We start from the raw sequence: 12,861 nt of genomic DNA on the forward strand, positions 1-12,861 counted from the left end.
AAGTGGCATATAAGGTAAAATAAGCTCCCTGAGAAAGATGGACACTGACTGCCCACAAACATCTACTTTCACTAATATGAGAACAAAGGGATTCTTTTATTTACTATTTTTTTTAACATAAATATAGTTGATTTAAGTGCTGTGTTACTTTCTGCTCTACAGCAAAGTGATTCAGTTATACATATATATGCATTTTTTTATATTCTTTTATTTTTTAATTAAAAAAATTTTTTTGGCTAAACTTACAGCATATGGAAGTTCCCAGGCCAGAAATCGAATCCAGGTTGCAGCTGCCACCTATGAGGGCCACAGCTGTGGCAATGTTGGATCCTTAACCCACTGCACCAGGCCAGGGGTTGAACCCATGCTGTATCAGAGACAGCACTGGATCCTTAACCCCTGAGCCACAGCAGGAATGTCTTCATATTTTTTCCACTGTAGTTTATCTCAGAATATTGAATCAAATACTAGATAATGTATACAGGTCAAAGAAAATGAAACATCAAAATCGGTCAGCTTTAAGGATATCCTCAGACTTCCCCTGGATTCTTTCATCGTGGTGCAGCAGAAATGAATCCAACTAGGAACTATGAGGTTTCGGGTTTAATCCCTAGCTTTGCTCAGTGGGTTAAGGGTCCAGCGTTGTCATGAGCTGTGGTGTAGGTCGCAGATGCGGCTCAGATCCCCCGTGGCTGTGGCTGTGGTGTAGACTGGCAGCTGCAGCTCTGATTGGATCCCTAGCCTGGGAACCTCCATATGCCATGGGTGCAGCCCTAAAAAGCAAAAAAAAAAAAAAAAAAAAAAAAATTGGATACTAGATATTCCCTGTGCTATACAGTAGGACCCAGTAATAGTTTGTCTTTTATTTACTATTAAAGGCAAAAATATGGGAGGAAAGGAAGACTCAACAATAACAATAAACTTATCCACTAGAAAAAAGGACACAGACAAGTGGCAAAAGATGTAGTATAGTCCCAACAAAAGTGAACCATGGAACAACAATGGAAAAAGCTGGAAACCAATATGTAACACAGAATTTCCAGGTATCACTAAGGAATTAGTGTTACCAGATACCTCTAGAAGTAGGGTCAAAATAGAAAGCCCCCCCCCCAAAAGACTGATAACAATTTAGATCCTCAGATCTCGCCTCTTCATCTCTGGCAGATGACTGTAAGATTATTCTCTGAAAAGGTTAAAGCAGAGAGCCTCTGAACCTGGAGACAAAAGATAAACTGAAAGAAAGGGCAAAGTTGAGAAAGTCTATCCAAAAGTAAAGCAAAAACACAAAAAGATTTTTAAAAAGACAAAAAATTAAGAAAATCAGAGAACTAGATGAGAAAGTACATCAAATAAATAAGAATCCCAGAAAGATAAAACAGTGATGACAGGGGGTATAAAATGAAGTACTTCAAAAAATGAAGAGAACTATACGAAGCTGTATCATTATAAAATTTTGCTCTTTGAGATCCTATAAGCTTCTAGATGGAATATGTAGGAAACATTAAAAGGTAATTTAATCAAAAAAAGGTTTAAATTTATTGGCAACAGTGGAAGCTAAAAGGCAAAAGTGGAGCAATGTTGTCATAATTTTGATAAAAAGTAGTGTCCAACATTCAATTCAATCAACCAAGGAGAAGTGAGACATTTTCAAAGCAACCACTTTATCTCACATCTATCCTTTCTTAAAAACTAGTAAAGGATGTGCTTCAGAGAAGGAGATGGACATGGGATTCTTTTAAAATTAGAAACCCAAGGGAGTTCCCATGGTGGCTCAGCAGGTTACGAACCCGACTGGTATCCATGAGGATGAGGATTTGATCCCTGGCCTCACTCAGTGTGTTAAGGATCTGGTGTTGCCATAGCTATGGTACAGGCTGGCAGCTACAACTCCAATTCAACCCCTAGCCCGGGAACTTCCATATGCCTAGAAAGAAAAAAACAAACAAAAAACTGGAGAGCCATGAAAGGTTAAATGCTAAATAAAGGAAGCTACTTAATAATTTCATAAATTCAAGAATATTCCCTCAGACACCCAAGAACCAACCCTTTGAAATTTAATTGTCAATAAAGGTAAACTCCTATCTTTCAGTTTTCTGGTTCTACCTTCCAATCAACTGACTCCAAACTGTACAGCCTACATCCAGTCATAAACATACTCAGCAATTTTTCTTTTTTTGTCTTTTTAGGCAGCATATGGAAGTTCCTGGGCTAGGGGTCGAATCAGAGCCGTAGCCACCAGCCTTAAGCCAGAACCAGAGCAACGCAGGATCTGAGCCACATGTGCAACCGTGATCTATATGCCGCAGGTTGTGGCAACACTGGATCCTTAACCACTGAATGAGGCTAGGGATGGAACACACATCCTCGTCGATACTAGTCAGATTCTTAACCCACTAAGCCACAACCAGAACTCCTCATCAATTTTTCTTGAAAACATGAATGTGACATGTTATATTCACTATCCATATAACAGAGAAACTGTCAGTTATCAGTTTATCTGTGATAAGCATCACATTCTGATTTACTGTTTATTAATCAAAATATTGTTTTCTGGAGTTCTCTTGAGGCACAGTGAATTAGGGATCTGGTGTTGTCACTGCAGGGGTCCAGGTCGCTGCTGTGGCACACATTTGATTCCTGGCCTGGGAAACTTCCACATGTCACAGGTGTGGCCAAAAAAAAAAATGTTTCCTTTCTCTTCTACCTTTATGAAGAAGTTTTCAAGATTTTTTTTTTTTTGTCTTTTTGCCATTTCTTGGGCTGCTTCCCATGGCATATGGAAGTTCCCAGGCTAGGGGTCGAATAGGAGCTGTAGCTGCCAGCCTATGCCAGAACCACAGCAACGCAGGATCCAAGCCATGTCTGCGACCTACACCACAGCTCACAGCAACGCTGAATCCTTAACCCACTGAGCAAGGCCAGGGATCGAACCTGCAACCTCATGGTTCCTAGTCAGATTCGTTAACCACTGCGCCACAACGGGAACTCCCAGTTTGCAAGATTTATAGTAGGTTTTGTTTTTAATATATTTCCCCCAACATAAAAGACAAAGGGAATCCCCAGGATAAAGTGAAGGATGTTCACAGAAGGACAACTGTAATAAGCATAAGAACAACTGATCCATACAAGGGCACATTACAAAACCCCTGGAGAGATGCCTCCAAGAATATAAAACTGATAGGCTAACTATGCACCAAGCATCTTGAAAAGAGACCAGACAACCGATAGGGAGTTAGGGTTTAATCTGTAGTAATTAGCAAAGAAAAAAAGTATAACATCAACAAAGCCGTGCAATAAAAAAAAGTGATTAGCATTTACATAATTGTAATAAAGCTAGCACTAAATACTGACCAAGCCAAAATATAACTTTAATGAAGAATGCAGGAATAGGAAGGGGGCTTATTTGTAATTTAAGTGGCAACAAGAGAGTGTACCCTCATTTTCCAGAGCCACAAGTAAAGAGATAATTCTTAAAAATGAAGAAGCAATATAAAAGTTACTTAGGGAGTTTCCATTGTGGCACAGCGGAAACCAATCTGACTGAGAACCATGAGGTTGCGAGTTTGATCCCTGGCCTTGCTCAGTAGGTTAAGGATCTGGCGTTGCCCTGAGCTATGGTGTAGGTCACAGATGCAGCTCGGATATGGTGTTGCTGTGGCTCTGGCGTAGGCCGGCGGCTACAGCTCTGATTAGACTCCTAGCCTGAGAACCTCCGTATGTTGCAGGTGCAGCCCTAAAAAGACAAAAAAATAAATAAATAAAATAAAAGTTACTTAGATCACGGCAGTAGGTACCAGAAGAGTCAGGTAAGAAAGCTGAAAGTGGTTCTGAGAAGTAGACTTTGGGTAGGGTGGAAACAGCAGGAGGAAAAGGAGCTACTCTTTTTTTATATCAGCCTTGTCAAACTATTTGATTCTTTAGGTTGCATGTGTAAATAATTATTTTTAAATTTAGATAACGCTGGAAAAAAAAAAAAAAAACCCAAAAAGAAACCCACTCAGACAATGGTCTTACTTTTCTGAAGACAAATTCACATGGCCATGCCACCAAGATTTTTTTGTTCAAAATCTTTTTTACCAGTATGTATGTGTGAGAGAGACTTCATGTGTAATGATGTCTTATTAAAGATAATTGATAATAGGTGTGGACTAATACACAAATATTTTCCATTTGTGACTGGACAAGATACTTTTAGTGTTTTATTTTTAACCAAAGATGTTTAAGTACTCAACTCTTCCAATATGGTTGGTTTAATATTCAAAAGAATTCAATGTATCAAAATCACTTTTTACACAAGAATCATTTTTCACAACTTAAGAGAATATTTATAAAAATTCATTTTGAATATTTTTTATAACTCTGTTTTGCTTTTTAGGAACTTAACCATAGCATAAATCTAGACCCTAAATTAACTATACTTCACTAGTCTGTGAGCTTCCAGAAGGCAAACACTATGCTCTTATTCACATCTATATATCCAGCTAGCAAATGCCTGGAATATAGTATATATGCAAAGGACTCAAAGAGTAAGAGATCACACAAAAGGAAAAAAGTACACAGCAACAACAAAAGAAAACATACATAAAAAGTGACCCCCAAAAGACAAATACAGCAGAATTTAGACAAATAAGAACTTCTCCCTAGCTACCTCAAAAAGAGGTAATAGAAAACAATAAACATCCTCAATTATATCATTGGACACACTGTATTACTTTCTAAGAGCTATTTCTTAATAAAGCCAATCACATCACTGTAAAAGGCAAAATTTGCAAAAGCAAATTCTAAGGAAGGACCAAATTTCCATGGAAAGCATAAACTTTATTGCTATGGTTTTAAAAACAAACCCAAATAAATTTTATTAGCCGGTTAAAAACCCATCAGTAGGTAACCCCAAAGTTTAAACGGCCACAATTTAATAAAAGCGGTATTACCACCAGAACTGCCAGGAGACATCATACCATACTTGCAAAAAGAAATGGGAGTAAGACAAAGCTATCAGTCTCATCCAAATAATTTTAGGAGTAAATTCAACCTTACCGAGGCAATTTATATATAACACTGTAGTCACAGAGAATAGCCTGGAGCTAAATAAATCCCCCAGATATCATAAAATATCCATAGACTTTTTTTTTTTTTTTTTTGCTTTTAGGGCCGCACCTGCAGCATATGGAAGTTCCCAGGCCAGGGGTGAAATTGGAGCTGTAGCTGCCAGCCTACTCCACAGCCACAACAATGCACTACTAGACATTTTAAAGAAGAAACCTGAAGTTAACCACATACAAATAATTTAAGCTAAAAAAAGAAAAGAATGAACACTTAGCAAATATGAAAAGTCAAATACGAATTGATTCTTCAAATTACCTTGCTTCAAAAACTGGCTGAATATCAGCTGATAGTTGACTAGTATGACCAAATTCATCCTGAAACTCCACAGGGATATTGAATGGGACTCCAACACGAAAAGGAGGATCCAAAAGGCCAAATGAAAATTTCTCTGGCTTACCCTCTTAATAAAAAGAAGTAAACATGAAAAGAAAATTCATTGGTCAGAAGATTCATTATAGGTAGAAATATCCATTTATATGTGGGAAATTAAGACTGTGATAAAGATGGCATTTTAAATGTGTAAAATTTATATAAATCATATCTATAGTCCACTTGTGAAAATAATAGATCTTTATCTCATACCATGTATTAAAGTAAAATTCTAGAGACAGAAGATAGTTTTTTGGGTTTTGTCTTTTTTAGGGCTGCACCTGCAGCACACGGGGGTTCCCAAGCTGGGGGGGTCTAATCGGAGCTGTTGCTGCCGGCCTATGCCAGAGCCACAGCAACGCCAGATCTGAGCCATGTCTGTGACCTATACCACAGCTCATAGCAAAGCAGGATCCTTAACCCACTGAGCGAGGCCAGGGATCGAATCCACAACCTCATGGTTCCTAGTCAGATTCGTTTCCCCTGTGCCACAACGGGAACTCCAGAAGATAGTTTTTGAACTCTGAATTACACGAATGAAGGAATATGTTTGTAATTTTACTGAAGGAAAAACTAAGGCAAAACACTACAGCCAATAACTATACAGGATATATTTGATAAAGTTTAAAACACTTTATTAGATACAATAAAGAGAGAAGCTCTATATGAAAAAATATTTGCAACGTACACAATAAAGGATATTCACAATACAATAAAACTTCCTATAAACAGCTATTCTCGAAGTATTGTATCTAGTCTAACAGTTTTAAGCCATCCCTTGCAAAATTATTAGAAATGCAAATTCAAGGGCTTGCCTCAACCCAATGAGTCAGAAACTGGGACTGAGGCCCAGCAGTCTCGTTTTATTAAGCCCTGCAGGTAATTCAGATACAAACTCGAATTTCGAAGCAATAGCTTTACCCTGCTAAAATGGACATAGCAAAACAAGAAACCTCCACAGATGACAGACAATGTCAAATAAAGGCCAGAAGAGGCATACAACCTAATAATTAAAGAAATAATCAAACCATCAACCAGGCTAAATCAATACACGATATAGGTTGGCCAGTAATGAACACAGGGAAACTGGAACTTTCAGTCTGTTGGTGAGGGCACCATGGCACAACTTTTTGGGAGGGCAATGTGACAATAAATATATCCAAAATGTTATAGCACATATACTTCTGGTTGGCAATTCTACTTCTTGCTATCTACCCTATAGAAATTCCAGCACATGTATACCAAGTATAGTTCTTTTCCATATAGAAATATGATTTGTAATAGCCAAAAAAAGGGAAATGCTCATCAAAGAAAACTGCATAAACTACAGCACATCCATACTATGGAATGTGCTTCACAACTGTTATTTAAAGAATGTGGTAGATTCGTATGTACAAAAAGGAATACTCCCCAAGGTGGCCTTCTGATTAGAGAAGACAAGGTGATCACAGGCTAAAACCCCATAATAATATAACACTAAAGAAATTTTTTTAAAAAGAGGCCTAAACCTACAAAAACAATAAATAAGAAAATAGACCACAAAAACAGAATTTGAAAGCTGGAGGACTTATGGGCAAGTGTAACCAAACAGGAAAAAGACTCAACAAATAAAATCCTGGGAGTTCTGCTGTGGCTCAGTAGGTTAAGAATCAAACTAGTATCCATGAAGATGCAGGTTTGATCCCTGGCCTCACTCAGTGGTTTAAAGGATCCAGAGCTGCGGTGTAGGTCGCAGATGCAGCTCAGATCTGGCATTGCTGTGGCTGTGGCACGGGCCAGCAGCTGCAGCTCTAATTCATCCCCTAGCCCAGGAACTTCCAAATGCCGCAGGTGCGGCCCTAAAAACCCCAAAAAAACCCTAAACAAACAAAAAAAGAAATAAAATCCTTAATTATCAACAAAGCAAATAGAAAGCCAATTTAATTCACATTATAAAACACTCCAAATCTCAAGAATGGCTGTATCAAACTGGAGTGAAGTTGAAATAAAAACTGAAGTCTATTTGAGAATTAGTTCTCCAGATGTCCACCCCTCAATCCAGGGAGCTAGTTAACTGCCTTCCTCATCTTCTAGCAAAAGATGGAAGGTTTCTTGTCTGGGGAAGTTAAGAGCAGGTTTTTTTTGTTTGTTTTTTGTTTTTGGCTTTTTGCCATTTCTTGGGCCGCTCCTGCAGCATATGGAGGTTCCCAGGCTAAGGGTCTAATTGGAGCTGTAGCTGCTGGCCTACACCAAAGCCACAGCAATGCAGGATCCGAGCCACGTCTGCAACCTACACCACAGCTCACAGCAACGCCGGATCCTTAACCCACTGAGCGAGGCCAGGGATCGAACCCACAACCTCATGATTCCTAGTTGGATTCGTTAATCACTGAGCCACGATGGGAACTCCAAGAACAGGTCTAAGAAGTAAGGGGCACAGCACTACTGAAAGTGACATAGTTTACTGAAAACTAGGAAAACTGAGTCAAAGATTAACACTGAATGTGAAACCTCCAACCATCTTCCCCAGTTCGGCTCCCAAAATAATGCTGGCATTCAAGTGTTTACATTTTACTCTGGCAAATCTGAACAGCAAAAGAGGAAAAAACCCTAAAATTCTCTAACAGTAATCTCCCCAAATGAAATAAATGCTCTCACGTCTTCTATTACTAAATGTGAGCAAATCACTAGTTAATTAAAGTGTTATGAAAGGCCCAGAGCAAATATTAAACAAAAAACAACATGGAGGAAACAGGCTATGAATAAAGTTTAAAAGCATCAAGAAAAAAATACCATTATTATTAATAGCTGCAGAGAACAGAGATACTGAATCCATGCAGGAGGAAGAGAATGCTTTGAAAAGGGAATAATTAGAGAATAAAAGATTTTAGAAAGTAAAAATAATAGCAGAAGGAAAACTTCAATAAAAAATGTAAAACCCCGGAGTTCCCGTCGTGGCGCAGTGGTTAACGAATCCGACTAGGAACCATGAGGTTGCGGGTTCGGTCCCTGCCCTTGCTCAGTGGGTTAACAATCCGGTGTTGCCGTGAGCTGTGTGTGGTGTAGGTTGCAGACGCGGCTCGGATCCCGAGTTGCTGTGGCTCTGGCGTAGGCCGGTGGCTACAGCTCCGATTCAGTCCCTAGCCTGGGAACCCCCATATGCCGCGGGAGCGGCCCAAGAAATAGTAACAACAACAACAACAACAATAACAACAACAACAAAAGACAAAAAAAAATGTAAAACCTCGTGTTAGGGAAGTCTCATAAAGTTGAAAAATAAAACCAAACGACAGAGAGCAGGAAAAACAATATTAGTACACCAGTCAAGAGGTCCAACATTTTAATAAGATGCTGAGAAAGAAAAAAAGAGTAGGAAACTGAGGTAATTCAAGAAAAATTCCTAGAGTTTAAAATTTAGAAATTGGGATTCCCTCTGCTCCTTTGGACCCCCAATTATTCAAACATCAGGGAACTGCAGAAGAGGGGTGGAGGAGGTTAACATGAAAAGATCAGGAATTAGAGTAACTTTAGACTTTACCAGTAACAAGGTAAGCTAGAAAACAATGATGTTTTCAAAAAAATGTATAAGAAATGATTATTAAGCAGAATTATAAAGCCATTCTAGACCAAGATGGTTATACAATAGGTCAAACATCTTCTATTAAATTATCTATTTCCGTTTTGATTTAAAATGCCACCTTTTGCATATGGAGTTATAAAATGGTGTTTTGCTTACCTTTAACAGAAAACTTAATTGCTTTAGATGGTAGTGGTCTTCCTGCATAAGTGTCTGCATTACTTTCATTCAATACAACTTGTAACTTCAATGTATAATTCCCCAACTTATGAATATTTTCTGGACAAATTAAGAAGAAATTAAAATTCAAGTAAACATAATACTGATATAATTTTTAACATTCCAAATAATAAACTCACCCATTTTTTTAAACCAGTAAGGCCATTTTCCTCCATGTTGACTAATATGTGAAATGATTTCTTTATTTCCACTTGAAGCTTAATAAAAGAGAAAAAATTTATACCTTGAGAAACTGAATATAGAACATGAATAGAAAATGTCACACTGGCATCAAATATATATTTCTGTACATTTAAGAAAACAGTTCTGCAACTTCGAAATATCTAAAGCTATCCTATGTAAGTCAAGAGCATAATGAAATTTACTCATTCAACCTATTAAAATTGCTTTATTTCAATTCTTAAATATGCATCTGTAAATGAGTTTAACTGGTACAAACAAAAGAATACAGAGGTAATTTTCTTTTGATATTAAAAACAATGTTCTTTAAAAGTTTTCTTCAAGGTTAAAATAGCACTCATCTCTAAGACCTAGTGATCTATTAAGAGAAAAAGGAAGGAGTAAAAACAGATGCTACCTTTTTTTAAGAAAGGGAAAGAACTATGAATACATTTGCACTTGCTTATTAGCATCATAACAGGAAATACAGGGAAGAGAGGCCAAATACCAATAAAACTACTACCTTAAGATGGAGGAAAAAAAACAGAATAGAGGGATGATATTACTTCTCTGAAATATTCCTCGTTATTTATTTTTGACTTTGGAATTATGTAAATGAGTTAAATATTTTCAAAATTCAATTAAAATAAAGCAATTCATACACAAAATCAAAATGTATGTAGCCAACATGACCACATTTTTAAAAAATTATTTCAAGTGACTGACTTTAGAATAATTTTTTCACTATTTATACACAGAGAAATAAACATGTTATAAACACTAAGGACAAACACCACTTCTAAGAAGTCAAATTTGCAAGTTCCCTTGGGGTGCAGTGGGTTAAGGATCCAGCACTGCTGCCACACCTGCAGCATAGGCTACAACTGTGGCAGGCTGCAACTGTGCCATGTCCCTGGCCAGAAAACTTGCACATGCTGTGGCTGCAGGAAAAAAAAAAGAAAAAAAAAAAGCAGCAGTAATTTTACAAATGTCATTATTTTGAAACTAAATGTATTATAGAATAAAGCAAATAAGTAATCATTAAGAATCAAGATTTAACATAAAAGCATAAAATCAAAGTGGTTAAATAAAAACTTAAAATATAAATACAAATTCAGTTTTTCTATTCTAAAAGAAAAAGCTTAGGAGCAATTTCAGCCACTGGCCATGAGCAATCCTAACACTAAGGCCCCTAAATACCATTCCCCAATGAAAGGAAGCAGGAGCAAATGGATGAATCCAGTTCGAGGACAGAAGATGTCCAAGAAGATTCTAGGATATTTTGAGCCAAAAAGGAATAAAGCTCAAATCAAAGACAAAGAGAGTCATATCAGAGGATAGAGGAGCAAACATGAAGGAACAACAAAATCAATGAAGCATGTTAAATCTATAAAAATCCACAAAAACACTTTTACAAAACACAAAAAAAACAATCACTTAGCAGTATATTACAGCACAAAATTCCTGACTGCTAATTAAAGAAAAAGAATTAAGCCTTTGTGCTGCCTTTCCTGCAAAAATTGTGTTTTAGAGTAAGCCAAAGACCCTAACTGATAACGGAAATTACTTATTAATATATAAATCAGGAAAGATAAGAAATTGGGATAACAGGACAATAAATTAAGAAGAAATCAAAGAACCAAGAGAAAAAAAAATCACCATTTTGCATACCAAATAACTAATTCAAGCAAAACATCATTAACGGATGAAACCATTACATGATAGGGGAAGGGAGAACTTTGTAATCATTTTAGCCAAGTAAATTCAATAACCCATCCTGGCCACACTAAAAGTGGGAAAATAAGTTAGTCATTAAACGCTTCAATGTCATATCATAAATACAGATTCACTACAAAGTACTGACTCTTGCTTTAGGGGAAAGGAAAAAGGTACACCTAGATCTATTTGAGCTTTTGGAGTAACCTGCAGTTTTCAGGAAATAGAACAAACAGTAGAACAAGTTAAATGACATTCCAAGTAAAAATAGGTAAAACACTCTACGTACAAGTGAACAGGTTGTCAGCAAATTACTGTCATGGAAAAAAATAAGGGGGCTCTATTCTGAAGGAAAAAAAAAAAAAAAAAGGAACCGAAGAAGACATATAGTAACTAAATATAACACATGTAACCAATCACCAAAAGACAACCATAAAAGGTTACCCCCCCCAAAAAAAGGAGTTCCCTGGTATCCCAGCAGGTTAAGGACCTGGCATCACTGCTGTAGCCCAAGTTTGATTTATGGTCCAAGAACTTCTGCATAGCATGAGTGCAAGGGAGAAAGAGAGGGAGGGAGGGAGGGAGGGAGGAAGGAAGGAAGGAACTCAGAGAAATTAAGTTGGATTGGGTACTACAAGATACCAAAGAATTACTATGCTAATTGAAAATATCTTTGTTTTTAGAGATACATGCACTTGAGAGTCAACAATCACAAAAACACATGAAAGTAAGTGCAATCAAATATTACATCACTGTTGAATTAGGTTAACCGTTATACAATAGGGCTTATCATATAAGCGACTTTATCTTTCATCCATAATAGAAAAATCTGTAATGGAAATGATACAGACCATCAGAAGTTCTCAAGAAAAGACCAAGTAACTTTTTTGTTTTTTATGTATTTATTCAACAAATACTTATATTAATTACCTCCTATATACCAGGAACTAGAAAACAGTGAAGAATACAAGTAATATCCTTGCCCTGGAGCTCTCTTATGGTGCAGCAGGTTTAAGGATCTGGCACTGTCATTGCTATGGGGCATAGGTTCAATCCCTGGCCCAGGAACTTGCTCTCATGCTCTACCTTATAGAGCAAGGGGTCTACAAATTACCTTATCGCCCATGGCTGCTTTCATTCTAGAATGGCAGCTAGGAAGCTGTGACAAAGAACTTATGGCCCTCAGAGCCTAAATATTTACTATCTAATCCTTTATAAATACTTTGCCACCCATTCTGAAGAGCAAAAATTATTATTTTTTATTTATTATTATATTATTTAAATAATAAAATTTCAAGTTCTACAATAAATTTAAGGAAATAAATATAAAATTGAAAAAAATCTATCATCATTATCAGAAGCCTTTCTGAGAAAGTGATAATCTGAAAGCTGAGAAATAAACAGCTTGTCAATTATTTACTATTTGAAAGTTTTAAGCAGGGAAAAAGGCAAAGGTCCAAAGGTAGGAAAACTGGGCTGGTATGGAAACAATAAAAAAAGCAATTATGATTAGGAGTATAGTGAATGAGAATAAACATGGTATGAGATGAAACTAAGAAGCACAGGGCTAGATCTTGCATAAAGTCTTGCAGAGCTATGAAAAGGCCACAGCTACCATTCTCAATGATGAAAGTCTGAAAGCTTTACCTCTAAGGTCAGAAATAAGACAGGATGCCACTTTCAGCACTCCTATTCAACATGGTCTTATAAGTCCT

The 12,861-nt window shown here is 37.0% G+C and overlaps 1 protein-coding gene across 5 annotated transcripts in view; it reads right to left on the reverse strand.

The window, feature by feature from the left end:
• SMCHD1 (structural maintenance of chromosomes flexible hinge domain containing 1) overlaps positions 1–12,861 on the reverse strand; it is a 151,793-nt gene that overhangs the window by 78,911 nt on the left and 60,021 nt on the right. For all 5 annotated transcript variants that reach the window (XR_007136643.1, XR_007136645.1, XR_007136644.1 and 2 more), the window contains 3 exons: positions 9,391–9,468; positions 9,191–9,310; positions 5,362–5,506 (listed from right to left, as the gene is read on the reverse strand). Coding sequence is in view for 1 of the 5 variants with exons in the window: in XM_047793835.1 (XP_047649791.1) it covers positions 5,362–5,506; positions 9,191–9,310; positions 9,391–9,468 (343 nt within the window). In the remaining 4 variants the exon portion in view is untranslated. The remainder of the gene's footprint in view (positions 1–5,361; positions 5,507–9,190; positions 9,311–9,390; positions 9,469–12,861) is intronic.

The sequence above is a fragment of the Phacochoerus africanus genome, chromosome 8, assembly GCF_016906955.1.
Source record: "Phacochoerus africanus isolate WHEZ1 chromosome 8, ROS_Pafr_v1, whole genome shotgun sequence".
Taxonomy (NCBI): Eukaryota; Metazoa; Chordata; class Mammalia; order Artiodactyla; family Suidae; genus Phacochoerus; species Phacochoerus africanus.